Here is a 14,345-nt window from a genome sequence, read left to right as displayed (position 1 = left end):
CCCACCCCTATGCCCCTATGCCCCAGACAGAATCTCTGAACGCCATGCAGACCCGCTCCCTGGCCCGGACATCATGAATGGAGAAGAGGAGTATGAAGTGGAGAAAACCCTGGATTCCAGGTACCGGTATGGATAGCTCTGGTACTTCATCAAATTCTCTGGCTGGCCAAACTCAGAAAATGAATGGCTCCCCAGAGAGAACCTGGAGAACTCCCCAGACCTCCTGAAAGAATTCCACCAGGCCCACCCAGAAGCCCCAGACCAAGGAGGATAAAGGAAACCCCCCAACCACGGACCACAGCCACTTCGAGGCGAAGTGGCATAGAGGGGGGGTGATGTCAGGGATCGGCCCCTGACCCCACTGTCAGGGCACCCAACCACACCCCAGAACCACCCTCCCAGACTTCCCCCACTTCCCAGACCTCCCCATCCCTACATATCTCTCACAACTTCAGCCCGCATGTGAGCCCGCAGGAAAAATCACATGGGTCAAGGCAAGCAATTCGCCTTAACCCATGTGACACCTTTCCCGAGTCGTGGGAACATGCTCGGCTTCTACCCAGAGTCACGTTACGAACTGTACAGTACACTTCCCTTTTATAGTAGCCAAGTGGGGAATAGGGAAACTTACCCTTCTTCTCAACTCAATCCCTGCTTAGGCAAGTTGTAGTTACCCTCTGTAATACATGACAACTCAATCCCCGCTTAATCCCTTCAGTGAGCTGAGGACAGGGTCTAGTGCCCAGCCACCTGAAACACCACACACACCTAGGCCTGAGGTCAGGCTGCCCCCAATTGAGGACCGAGCCCTGACACAGAGGAGTGGGAGCCTGGGGCTGGGGTGCTGGCGGAACATCAGATGGTTGGATGTCAGACGATGGCAGTGGTACCGGAGATGATGGGGGAGAGCTTGGAGTGACTGTCTTGGTAGGTTTGGAAGTTTGGAATGTAATACTGCTTGAGACCCAGTCAATCAATGGATTGTAGCAGGTAAGCCAGTTGTGTCCTAGGACTAGGGAACATGATCCACCCAGTGATGTGAAGTTGTGGGGGTGATGTTTCCGGAAGCAAAGTGGAGGGGAATATCAATGGCACAGGTTATGATTGAGTTGGTGCTACCATCGAAAAGGCATAGTTGTAGGGGTTTTATCTGATATGTCTTCAAGGCCAACTTCTTTACGAATGTGTCGTTGATGAAGCAGTCCGAAGACCCAGAGTCTATGAGTGCAGGTATGTTCTCATAGGTGTGGAAGAGTTTATTGTGTGTCCTATCAACAGATGGAGGAGGAGAAGAAGAGACAGGAGAAGAGAAAGAAGAGAAACAGAAAGAGGTGGATCAATCTACGGAAGTAGTCGGAGGGGGCAGAGGAGAGAGTGGTACATCAGCAACACTATCTACAACAGGTAGAACATTAACCAAAGGGTCAACATTGAGAGGAGAAAATAGACCATTCGAAAGAGAAAAAGAAATGGGAATATGAAGGGAGGATAAGTTGGAGATGGAAGACGCGTTTAAACGCACTTCTTTGAGTGCACAGAGGGAAGAATCGCAACCCCCGGTCCGTGTGGAGTCCATGGGGGTGTGGACTAATTTTTTGCCTCTGCAGAAGCGGATCCTTGCTCCTCGGTCTGGGCCGAACAGGCCTTAGATGCACGAGAAGAAGACTTGGGACAGTCCTTGACCATGTGGCCAGACTGACTGCAGAACATGCAAAGTTTCTCATCGAGACGGCGCTTGTGCTCTTGTGGCATGAGTTTGCCATTGTCTCCAAGTTTTGATGAAAGGTCTGGTTTAGCGGAGCTGGCCTTGGACTTCTTATTGTCCTTCGGAGGCTTGCTACCAGAAGCGGAGTTGAAAGAGGAGGATGAAGGAATGGGGTTGGAACGAGAAGCAGTGGTGGACTTGTTGAAAACGTTAGAGGAGGAGGGTTTTGCATGATGTGTCACTTCAGATTTACGCTCCCAATAGCAGTTTGTGACAAGGTGCGAAGTTCCAAAAGTGTAGAAGGTTTACCTACTCTGGCAATATCGTCCTTGATACGTTCCGGCAATCCGTTATAGAAAAAATGACAAAGCGCGGCCTCTCCGTAACCATGAAGTTGAGAGGCATGTCGGTTGAACTCAATGACGTACTTATTGATGTGGTGCCCATCCTTCATGTCCAGGGTCATTAGTTGAACTTCAGTGTTGCCCACAGGATCGTGAGGACCGAAGTTGGTTTGAAGTTCGTTGACGAACTCTTGATAGTTATTCATCCATCATGGACGAAGCGTAGAATTTTGATCGAATAATAGATCCGGCTCAAACCAATTGAGGGCCATTCCCTTGAGGTAGGACTGTGCAAAGATGAGCTTGGTGCAGTCGCTAGCAAAAGCGAGGGGATGGTCCTGGAAATTCAGTTCGCATTGGACCAGAAATACTCGGAGTTCTCGGGGATCTTTTCCATCAAACTGTTCGGGCTCACGGACCTTGGTCCGGAGAGCGGACGATGGCGGAGGTGGTGGACGTCCGGTGTGACGAGCCAGACTGGTGATGGCTTGGGCTAGTTGTGCAATAGCCATGTTGGGGATGGGTTTGGCATCGTCGGTGGTTGGGACAGTGGGGATGGGAGGATCAGCAGGATGAGGATCAACGAAATCGGGGACCTCGGAACCGAGTCCAAAGAAGTGAACAGGGTCTATGGGTTGTTCCGTGGTGACTCCAAACTTGGAATCTGCAACTGGTGATTGATTCTTAATGGGACGCATGATCAGGGTCAATGGGAGAGGGGTTTCTAGATTAGAAAAGCTGCGAAACTCAACTGGGTTTCTCGCCAATCGACTAGGACCAGGCTGTGAGGGTTCTGGGGATGGTGAGGCAGAGTTGGGAACTAATGTGCATAGTTGCGAACGAGTGCGAGGGGCTTTTGGTGCCATACAAGACATGTACTAGTCAGGGAGTAATAAAATACTGTCAGAGACCAGATCGAGATGAAGGAATGTCTCCGTGGTGGAGGGCTTCGGCCTCAGTGACTTATGCCAGGAGTGCTGTGCCAAGTAACATGTCCATGCCCTAACTTACTAACTGGCAACCAGAACTAAAGGGGGTAAACTCTAGTCGATTTTATTACTGAGGTGTAACCTATTTACAAGTCAAGTATATATAGTTACAGTGGGGGTGGGCCCGTAAACGATGGGGCCAAGCGGAGCGGAGCTAACGGGGTTAAACATTAGCTGATTGAATATTACCGACAAGTCAGGTTACAGGGTTAGCGGAATGGTAGGCAATAACCCAGAAATGGAAAGGAGGGATAGGCCCGAAGGTGGGCTTGCAGGGCAAGCGAATGTATTGCCCAGCGGAGGCGGGGGTGCGCTAGCGGACGTCAGAGCTGTCTGGAAGCCTTCAGTGCTCCATACTCAGGGAGGTGTAGGTAATATATTGAAAGAGGGTGTGGTGACCATCGAGGGAAGTGGAGGTGATTGCGGAATGCGGGAGCTCCGAGGTTAGTGAAGAAGGAGTGGAGGTAGTCCGGAGAGATTGGAGGTAGTGGAAGTCAATGGCCATGGATGGATATGACAGATGACATGAAAGCATAGATATTCATTTGGATAATCGTAAGTGAGGTGTGGGAAAGGGGTGACATGTGGACGGAAGATAGAAGTGGGATGCTAAGCGAGAGCTAAGCGAAATTACCTGTGTTCTTTGGATCACTCCAGATCATCTTATGGCAACTCCCTTCCAGCGTAGGGAGTCAGGGTAGCCAGTTAGGCCATGCCCTGACATTGTCCCAGGTTTGCAACAGCGAAATGGGCCCGCTCTGTGTGCCTCCTGAATGTTAGGAGGGCTTCTAGCTCCTCAGTTATGGCTCCATTCTCATTCGGGGTTTCATCAACGCTATGGACGGGGATGAGCTGTGGGAGCAGGGTCATCTCAAACTTGTGCTTCTGGATGAACTCGGGGCTCACGAAGTTCCCAGCGGCCCCGGAGTCTAGGAGGGTGGACACGGACACAGAGGCGAGGGAGGTCAAGGTGGTCAGCTTCATGGTAAGGTTGAGTGACCTGGGGGACTGCTTTGAGAGGACGTAGATAGTGTCAGGGCACACCTACCTGACCCGGCTCCACCCGGCCCAACCTGACCCGGTACCCTGCTGTCCACCCTTCCTGACCTCCTCCCCCTTTCCCTTCCTCCCTCCTCATTCTTCCCTCCTCACTTTCTCCTTATCTTACTTCTTCTTTATTCTCTCTTTATTCTACATGGACAACTTTCTTTGTATCAATGTACCATGGACCCATCTGCAGCATGCCCACCATGTACCTGGCCTGGGCACCTTGGGCAACTTCCTGCTGTGCCCAGTATGCGCGCCTGCACCAGATGCCCTCGGGATCTCCCATGGAGATACCCGGGTGGTTACGGCTGTGTGTGAGGGTGATGTGGCACCCGTCATGTGATCTAAGCCGCATGTACATATATAAACGAACCTGAAGTGGGAACCAAAGAAGTAGCCTTCTTCTCAACTTTCCACTTCACTCTAAGTGGCCAGGGACCACTGTCCCACATCGGGCCTGTCAGTATGCATGCCCAATCTGCTCCCTGCCAGGCTCTCAGCCCTGGACATTACACCCAGGCCCCCTCGACCCCGGACGAGTCCCTGACAGCAGAAGAAGGCTTCAACCTCATCTCCCCCACCTCCCCTGCCTCCCCTGCCATGGTGACAGAAGAACAGTATGATGACCTCCTAGCCCAGTTCCAGGAACTGCAGGCTATCATGGAGAACCAAGTCCTTAACCATCCCCCACCCGCTCCTGCATCTGCACCCGTGCCCACCCCTGCACCTGCACCTGCACCCGCCCCCAGACCCAAGCCACCTAAGGTTGCCCCCATGCCCTTCTCAGGAGCCAGCGAGGATCTGGACCGTTTCAAAGCTGAATGTGGAATCTACTTCCATGACCACGTGCCTGAGTTCCCCACCGCCCTCTCCCAGATTCTCTTTGTGTTGTCCTACATGAAGGGAGGACCGGCAGGAGCATGGGCAACGCAGTGCACGATCTCGCTGCTGATGGCAGGGTCCCCAGCACTCACCATGGACAAGTTCAACACAGAACTCAACGACATGTTCCAGGACCCAAATCAAGAAGCCACTGCCTGGCAGAAGCTGGCGGCCATCCGACAGGGAAGCGACTCCATGGACAAGGTCATCCAGGAGTTCGAGATATTAGGGCCTGCCTCAAGACTGGGTGACATAGGGCTGGTTGACCGCTTCAAGCAAGCAATCAACGCCCAGCTCCACAAGAGCATTTACCGTTTCCACCCTATGCCCACCACCTGGGCTGAATGGAAACACGAGGCCAGCCTCCTCGACAACCAGTGGCGACATTTCCAAGCCACCCAGCCATGAGCACCCCCACCTAGACCCCCACTCCTACCAACCAGGCCCCCTCCAGCCACCACCCCCCCTACATGCGGCCCACACCCACCACCTTGCGACCTGTGCCCGCACCCGCACCCGCACCCCCAACCCCCACAACCCGTCCCATGTCGGGAACAGGTCCACAACCAATGGACCTCGACTGATTGAGGACTGACCAAAGACGGAAGGGGTTGTGTTTGCTTCAAGTGATGTCGTGATAATCTGGAACTTGCGACAATATTTCTCCAGATGAGAAAGGCGCTTGATCTTGCGCTCTTTCTTGACAAATATACACATATCTTTTGTGTGGTAAACGCAGTCCTCGGACTCAGAGGAATAAAAACTGCGGAGCTCATCTTTGAGCAATGTCCAATTGCGGTTTTCATAACCATCAAGTGTTCTGATGAACTCAGCCTCCCTCTCCTTGCAGTAGGATGTGAGGTAGAGGCACTTCTGCTTGTCTGTGAGCTGCAAAGTCTTGGCTAAAAGCTGGAATTCCTGTAAGAACTTATCAATGTTCTTCCCCTTGAACTGGGGCGCTTCCCTGCTCCGAGGGCTTGGCATACATGGAACCTTGACGACCAATGCCATGTCTGGTAGCTGTCTGGCTCGTTGGGTGACTGTCGTCGTCGTTGTCATGGGGACACAACAAGGAGGAAACTTGGTGACACTCTGGTCAAAATGCGCGAGTCTGGAATGGCAGGTTCTCTTGAGGCAACTCTGGCCAAACAAATGTCTTGGGTCACTGGCGAGGGACTCTCTGGTCACCTCTGGGTACTCTGCTGTCGCCTTGCGTCGGCAGAACAGTGCTTAATGTGAACTTGGGGAAAAACTCTGTAATAACACTTTTTGCGGCTGTCATATCCATACAATCCCGACCTCCGCTCCGGGCTCCCGGAACTCCGAACCTGACTTCCGGAGTCCTACTTCCCTTCCGTCACCTCCTCCTTGCCGACTCCCAAGAGGTTATCCCACCTCCGGCTCTGACACCACCTTTGGTCCGACTCCGGGACATTCCGGGTCCGACCCCAACCTCGACACCTTCCAGACGAGTATGCAAAACCTAAGCTCCTGACTCCGGACCTCCACTCCAGAATCCCGTTCGCGTCTCCGTCTCCGGAACCTCCGGTCTTAGCTCCGACCTCGGACTTTGACCCCACCTCCGCTTATACCCATTGTATTGGTTAGCTCATTCCATTTAATTACGTTTGCCAATATTCCGGAGTTTAACTTCCGAGTTCGGACTTTCCGGACTTACCTTGGACCTTGCAACTATTGCATTGTCCTATTCAATTCCGCTATTCTCCCTCATTCCTATTTGGGCTGCTGCTTCCTTTCTATTCAGTCAGCTAGCCATTCCCCACTCCCAACCTCCTTCCTTCCTCCTTTGAGAAACACCATTGAGTCAAACCCTTGACCCTCGGTGTTGTTCCTCTTTCCATCTCCCTTTGTCTCCTTTCGTCCTACCCTTGTTCCTTTTGATTCCGGACCCCTCCTTATATACAATGTACCTAGTAACTTGTAACCTCAGTCCCAAATCGACATGAATTCCCCCAAGAGACTTTCCCTCTGCTAGATCCAAAATTAGGGACCCCTAGGACAACCAGCAATGGCACAGCACTCCGCCTGAGTCGCTGAGGCCAAGGTCCTTCCACGCTAAGTCTCCGATTCCACTCCGGAGTCATCCGAATCCACCCGGTTCTAACAGCAGCAACTCAGGCCAAAACTTCTGGTAAGTATGTTCCAAACTAAATCGTGGGTTGTCTGTGCGTCTTGTAATGTTGGTAGATGTAAAACATGTATAAAATGAAAGTATGATGGCCACAGGCCCGGTAGGAAATTGAGTGAGCGGCACACAACACTGGGCCCCTGTAAGGACCACCAGAAATGTAAGCAGACTAGGGAGCTACCACCCTAATGAGAAAGAGAGGGGGCCTAGGGTTAGGAATGCTCAGGGGAGGTTCGGATGAGGAAGGGGGAGGAGAAATGGTCCGGGTGCGATGTGATAAAAATGATAATCTCGTAAATGTCACTGATAATCAAACTAATGGGAACTCTGTCCCTGCACTATGTCTTGAGCCTCTAGGCTTTGTATTCGGTGCTCTGGGCGCTGGCAACGTCTGCTAAAACTTCATGTTCTTGTTGGGGAGCACCTCTCTCTGTTGGGGGAGTCCTTTTTTGTAAATACAGGAAAGAGGGTAACTATAAATATAAAAGAAGTATGTGGAAATCCAAATGATCCGACGGGTTTAGGACGGCAACAGATCCACAAGGGACACTTAAGAAAAAAAGCAATATCAAAAGAATATTGGTGTTGTTAAGGAAATAAAGAACCATGGCGATCGGAACAACCGGTGAACCAAATGCGTCACTCGTAACATCGTTCGACCCGTGTTGACAAGGGCTTTCCAGCGATACCAAATTCGTCCGGATCGGTGGAGAATTGATGGAGATATGGAGGAAGTGGCGGAATATGCGGGTGACAGTTGCCCAATTTGGAAACTGATAGTTGTGCGTGGTCAGGAATGGTTTGAAAAAATCGGAAAAAATATGGGAAACGTGGAAGGGGTATATGGAACAGTGGTAGATGTGTTTCGGGAGTGGGGTGCTTGACATGGGTGGTAGAATTGCGATAATCGGCTTGTTTGCATGGTACCGGCTGTGCCCACCTATAGTGTCCGAACAGGAACAAAGGGATGACAGAAGTGGAGCAGTACTGAAGGTCATAGGTCAGAACCTGTGGTACATCCGAAAGGAGATAGGGAGGGCAAAGCCCAGAGGGGCAGGAGGATGAGGTGAAGTGGGGATGATGACTAACTGGCTAGAATGGAGAGAAGCAGCAGTCCAAATAAGGATGAGGGGAAAATGTGAAAGATACATTACAAATGGTGAAAGTGCTGAGTGTGATCTGTGGAGCTCGGAGGTTACGGAGGTTATGGAGGCAGGGTTGAAAGTCCGAGGAATGTTGGCAATGGTGTTTACATAGTATGAGGTCACCAATGCAATGGACTTAAGCCAAGGTGGAGTCAAAGTCCAAGGTCGGAACTATGATGGGATCTCGAAGCAAAGGTATGAGAAGTGTCCAAGTACAGGGTATTGGACAGCGGTGGAAGGTCATAACTTGCTGGAGGTTTGGCGGAAGAGGGGAGGAGGGAGGAGAGAGAAGAGAGGAGCAGGGAGAGGAGTGGAGGAGAGGAAAGGTGTCAGGTCCAAAGATGAGTATTGGAGCGGATGGGAGAAGGGTAGGAGAGTGACGGATGGGTGGAGGTGTCATGAGTAAGAGGAGGAGGGTGGTGAGAGGAGTGATGTTTGGTCTGAGGTGAGTATCGGAGCGGACGGAGATAGGGTAGGAGAAGGATGGAAGGGTGGAGGTGGCATGAGGGGTAAGAGGAGGGTGGTGTCAGGTCCGAAGGTGAATATCGGAATGGACGGCAGTAGGGAGGACTCTGGAGGTGGTGAATATGGGGGTCCGGGAGTCGGATTGGGATTGGGTATGTATGGATATGACACCGGGTGGGGCAGGTGTGCCCTGACATAGTGGGGCACTGGGTAGTGTTGTTAGAGCACTCAGTGGGACACTCAAACAGGAGGGAGAACAGAACTTATATCATATTGTAACTGCATGGTGGTATAAGTAGCTAAAGTAATAACAGGATATCAGACAAAAGTAATAAAGGAATAAGATGGGCATAAGCACTACATGTGGAATGTATGCAACAGTGAAACATAGAGCACATGGTGAAAAGGTAACTGATATTGGCATGATGTACGTACCGGCTGTTGGAGGAAGGGATCAAGTGATCTCCCAAACCATCAGGGAAGGGGTACCCCCCCTGGCATAACGGGCAAGTAGTGTATGGATGCATGCTAGAGGTCCTGGGTTCGATACCAGGCTTGTCCATTTTATGTCATTTGTCCAGTCACCTGGTTTACCTCATTTGGATATCACGGAGTAAGTCTGGGCAGGCAACGTGCAATTTCTTCACTGGCACATCATCATGGCTTGTTCATCCAACAGGTAGAGTGGGGGCTGGGTGGAGGCAGGTCAGGCAGGTGTGCCCTGACAGAGCCCCAACAGCTAAACTGGCAAAACTATCCATTTTTGTCACATGGTTTCGACATCAGTTTAGAATTTGAGTTTAGACTGCTGCTTAGACCTGTTTAGTGAACCATGAAACTCCCTAATACCAATTTGTCCATATTGGCGGAGAACTGATGGAAATATGGCGGAAAACATGCCTAATTTGGGAATAACAGGTCTGGGTGGTTAAATAGGGCTTGGAAAAATCAGAAAAAAAAATGGAAACACAGGAGGGGTATCTAGGACAATGGGCGACATTAAAGCCGTGGATAATCCGCCTATCCGAGGGTTAAAAACCGCGGATATTATTCTCTCAAAAGCCAAATCTGCGGATATCCGGGTGCCATCCGATCCGCTAGGGGCCCTACATTATTCTCAAGGGAAAGGAGCAACAGGAGCAAGGGTATATGTCTATGGTGCAGAGATGGAGGGTCTCGCGCAAGGCTCAGAATTCCTTGTCTCTTGGCTCGAAAACAATGTCCCCAAGGCAGGCCGGTTGCTAAGAAGGGGTTGGCATCAGGTGGATATCCTGAGAGAGGATGATAATGAATCACCATCACTTGGGGCTGGTTGGTGATTGCCGACTCATGTGCTCGGAAGTCGGGCATGTGACTAAAAAGGCGGCAGGGCTCGTTGGGAATCTTGATCCTGAAGAGGTGAATAACTCCGTAAGCCAGAGATGCGTTCAACGAAACAACTTCTGTCGCCTCAAGCTTGGCGAGGCTCAGAAGGGTGTGACGATACCTCTAATCAAGGGAGGTGACCAGCCTCCAATGTTGGAATAGAGATGGTCGTAGTCCGATGTGCACCGACTTCACATAATAACGTCTCCGGATCCCTCACAGTACTATGAAGAGTCTTGTAGAACATGTAAAGAAGGGTACAGTGACTCCGGCTATGGCTTAAGAGAGGCTGATTAGGTGGGGTCGTGCGTCCTCGTCATCGCTGGCTCATCCAACACTAGCGAAGTTCTCACCGGAATGTCCCCATTTCCGGCGCACGAGTTCTCTGAAAGGCGATCTCTGCATTATAGAGTTTGATGAAATGATGATCATTATTCCGAGCGTATCTTACGACGGTACTATTTTCTGAACATCAACAGGTCCTGTGACGAGGCAGCTAGCGTCTAGATGCCGATGATTTCCGCATTGGTCATTGTGCTTCGCCAGATCCTGCTGGCTGGCACATGGGCAACGGGCAGTAGCCCCGGTCCTTGAAGCGGCAAAAGCCCTCTGGATCCACTCGATTATAGCACTGCGTCGTCTGAACGCCGCCGGAAAGTGGTACACACTCTCCACTTCTTCCATCTGAGTCCAGGAAGAAATCGCTCTTAGGGGAGTCATTCAACAATATGGTAACGTTTTTACCGCAAAGCGACGCGGTGATTGCGATGTCGCGACCGTAGAAGCTGCATCTCTGACCTTCCACTTCTTGATCGAAGATTATCGCTGCAGCGGCGCAAGTGTCTTTTGGGGAAATATTGGTTAAGCAGGAGCACAATCCATTTGACTTCGGCTCACCATTGCCTGAGGGGACGACCCCCCAAGATCCTGACATCCAGTTGTCGCCTCTGTCGTGGCAAGTTAATTCGCCATAGTGGATATCAGCTGCGACAACAAGAACTAGAGTGATTGGGACAAAAACGTTCCAGAATCGCATTGTGACTTCTGGAGAAATGCTGCTATACTGGCAGGTAATGTGCGTGGCGTCAGTAGGTACGTAACATGAATCAAGGAGTACTTACCACAACTTTCAGTGTATGCGCTTAGAGGGCTGGGAGCGCACCCCTCAGAGATTATATAGGATATTCCAGTGTCTAAGAAGAACTATAAAACAGGGGGAACGGCCGGAACCCGGGCGGTCCCGGCCCCTGGATTGTCCCCCGATAATGTATGAAATCCATGAGTGAGGAGATGGAAGCAGAGACGCAAATGAATATATACTTACTTCAAGTACGCGCATCTGATGCGATTGAACCCGTTGAGTGCTAAATTCCATCCGTGACTGGACTCGGACGGACACGGGCCACGGGCCCACATCAGCAAAGTCGGACCAGAGGTTTTGATGGGATGCTGTGGTTGCTAGCAGTCACTACTGTGTCGACCATTTTCTCAGCCTAGTCAGCCATGTAATGACAGCCTATGGAGGTAACGGAGGGCTAGAGTTGCGGACTCACTCTCCGGTATGAGAACTATATTAAAATAAGAATCTAACCTCGGTCTCCGGGATGAAGAACTGAGGAAAAAAGTAAAACAAACCGAAATAATGGTAATTGTTGTTCAATGACCTCATTTCACGAGACTAATCACGGGGAAACGACCGGAATCGGCCCAGCTGATGCTGCAACCTCTCTTGCTCGATCGGACCCCGCTGCGCCTGTCTCAGCACCGCGCTCACCCCTTTGCCACCCTATCTTTCAAGAGCCACTGCGCAAACCTGACCATTTGATGGACCCAGGAACCGTGCCTCAGTCATACGCTGGGTTTTCTGGTGCGGATGCGCGAAGCAGATTATACCAGTAGAGGTACGTACTGAACTTCACTCATCATGAGAATGCTCACGATAATTCAGGCTGTGTTTATAAAAAGGGCTTCCATGATGCCCCCTTTCCTCTCCTTTTGCATCTCTCATGTCTGACTAGTTTTAAAGAAAGGGTGCTCATTCGATCCATGCAAATTTAGGCATGTCTGCTGGGATTGCAGTGGAGACCACCCCCATTTCAAATGCACAAGGGAGGCTGGCCAAAAGACGAATGCCTGAGGAACTTTCTGTGGGACTTGAGCATGCCAGGTGGCAGCCCCGACACATGCATTTTATATTCAGTCACAATGACCATGGATGCACACTTTTTGCCACATACATGGAAAGTGTGCAGCCAATCCCATCGGTCCTGCCTGGTGACTACAGATATAAAGACATTTCTCACACAATCACTAAGCACCCATCCTTGTTCAAAATCATCACACCCATTGATGTTGACCACTTTGAGAGTTTATGTCAGGGCACACCCACCTGACCCGGGTCCACCTGGTCCACCCGGCCACACCTCTCCTGCTACCCTGCTGCCCATCCTTCCCCTTCCTCCTCCCCTTTCTTTCTTTCTCTCTCCCTTTCTTTTCCTCTTTCTTCCCCCCTCTTTATTTCACTCTTCCCACCATTCTCTTCCTGTTTATTCCTTCTATTTACATGGACCACTTTCCCTTGCATCAATGTACTATTGACCCATCCGGTCCAGACACCCCAGACGGCTCCCTGCTGTGCCCAGCACGCGCGCCTGCACCAGATGCCCTCGGGATCCCCCACGGTGTCAGGGCACACCCGCCTGACCCGGCCCCACCCGGCCCCACTTCACCCAGTACCCCGCCACCCAGTCTTCCCCTACCTCCTCCCCCCTTCCTCTTCCTTTCTTTCTCCATTCCACTCTCTCTTTACTTATTCCACCTCCTCTTTATTTCCTCTTTATTCTACGCAGACGACCTTTCCTTGTATCGATGTACCATTGACCCACCCGCAGCGCGCTCACAACACGCCCAGCCCGGGCGCCTCGGGCGACCCCCGCTATGTCCAGCTCGCACGTTCACAGCGGACGCCCTCGGGATCCCCCACGGGGACACCCGGGTGACTATGGCTGTATGCGAGGATGACGTGGCACCCATCATGTGACCTAAGCTGCATGTATATAAACATACCTGAAGTGGGAACCGAAGAAGTAGCCTTCTTCTCACCCTTTTCCACTTCAGGTAAGTAACATAGTACTCCCTTTTAATAACAATAACACCCTTTTCCACTTCAGTCTAAGTGGCCAGGGACTGCCTCCTGAGCCGGGCCCGCCAGTACACACGCCCGCTCCACACCCCACGAGGCTTCTAGTGTCGGGCGTTTCCCCCGGGCCTCCTCTACCCCGGACACGTCCCTGACACACGGGGACACCTGGATGGCTGCGGCTGTCTCCAAGGATGATGTGGCACCCGTCATGTGACTCAAGCCGCATGTACATAAATGTACCTGAAGTGGGAACCGAAGAAGTAACCTTCTTCTCACCTTTTCCACTTCAGGTAAGCTAGTATAATTTTCCCTTTCAATAATAATTCACCTTTTCCACTTCAGTATAAGTGGCCAGGGACTGCTGTCCCACATCGGGCCTGCCAGCATGCATGCTCACTTCGCACCCCAAGAGGGTCCCTCTGCCGGGCGCTACATCTGGGCCCCCTCCACCCCAGATGCGTCCCTGACAGTTTACTAGTCACTCATCCAAATCATGCACTTGTAGAGTCAATGTGCTTCAGATTGTGCCATTGTCAGGGCACACCCACCTGACCTGGCTCCACCTGGCCCAACCTGACCCAGTACCCTGCTGTCCACCCCTCCTCACCTCCTCCCCCTTCCCCTTCCCTCTGCTTCCTCACCTTCTGTCAGGGCACACACCCTGACTAGCCCGGACCCGGACCCGCGTCCGGACCCGCTTCCACCCACCGCGCTTCCCGCACGCGCGCACGCTCCGTGCGCCGCATGCTCCGGGCCCGGTTCTACTCCTTCATGTGACTTCCGGGTATCCCCGGAAGTTTTGCTGATATTGTGGCCACTGTGGGAAGATGAGAAGTTAGCTTCCTTCTCATCTTCTTACCCACAGTAGGCAAGTGTATATACTTGCCCTTCTTTTATACCATCTTCTTACCCACAGTAGGATTGTGCCCTGGATAGGGCTGGCCAGACCAGAGGCTGTGGGCCATAGGGGAGGGTCATGGGGACCCGGGAGTCGTCCCCTGACACCTTCCTCCTATCTTACTTCTTTATTTTCTCTTTATTCTACATGGATGACCTTCTTTGTATCAATGTACCATTGACCCATCTGCAGCGCGCCCACCATACACCTGACC

The 14,345-nt window shown here is 51.7% G+C and overlaps 2 protein-coding genes across 2 annotated transcripts; one reads left to right on the top strand and one right to left on the bottom strand.

Annotated features, from left to right (window-relative positions):
• Positions 1–9,715: 9,715 nt before the first annotated feature.
• Positions 9,716–10,253, top strand: EI90DRAFT_3130468 (uncharacterized protein; the record flags this gene model as incomplete). The annotated part of the gene is made up of 3 exons (XM_039064308.1): positions 9,716–10,037; positions 10,069–10,124; positions 10,182–10,253. 3 exons carry the CDS (start codon positions 9,716–9,718, stop codon positions 10,251–10,253), a joined length of 450 nt encoding a protein of 149 aa, XP_038911102.1.
• A 264-nt stretch (positions 10,254–10,517) lies between these two features.
• Positions 10,518–11,475, bottom strand: EI90DRAFT_3077047 (uncharacterized protein). The gene is given in 6 exon segments (XM_039061707.1): positions 10,518–10,934; positions 10,989–11,153; positions 11,206–11,346; positions 11,367–11,369; positions 11,381–11,383; positions 11,399–11,475. The coding sequence occupies 2 exon segments, from the start codon at positions 11,125–11,127 to the stop codon at positions 10,621–10,623; spliced, it is 453 nt and encodes a 150-aa protein (XP_038911101.1). The 5' UTR covers positions 11,128–11,153; positions 11,206–11,346; positions 11,367–11,369; positions 11,381–11,383; positions 11,399–11,475; the 3' UTR covers positions 10,518–10,620.
• Between the last annotated feature and the right edge of the window lie 2,870 nt (positions 11,476–14,345).

Source organism: Cantharellus anzutake (assembly GCF_015039405.1).
Source record: "Cantharellus anzutake strain C23 chromosome Unknown EI90scaffold_66, whole genome shotgun sequence".
NCBI lineage: Eukaryota > Fungi > Basidiomycota > Agaricomycetes > Cantharellales > Hydnaceae > Cantharellus > Cantharellus anzutake.
The sequence above is the reverse complement of the archived record's forward strand: the minus strand, read 5'-3'. Positions and strand labels throughout refer to the sequence as shown.

What these genes read in the sequence shown, in the direction of transcription:
- EI90DRAFT_3077047 (XM_039061707.1), bottom strand. Translation starts at nt 11,127, where the DNA reads ATGCGATTCTGGAACGTTTTTGTCCCAATCACTCTAGTTCTTGTTGTC. An exon ending in GGTCGTCCCCTCAGGCAATG is followed by an intron (nt 10,935 to 10,988) that starts GTGAGCCGAAGT and finishes TTTCCCCAAAAG; the next exon opens with ACACTTGCGCCGCTGCAGCG.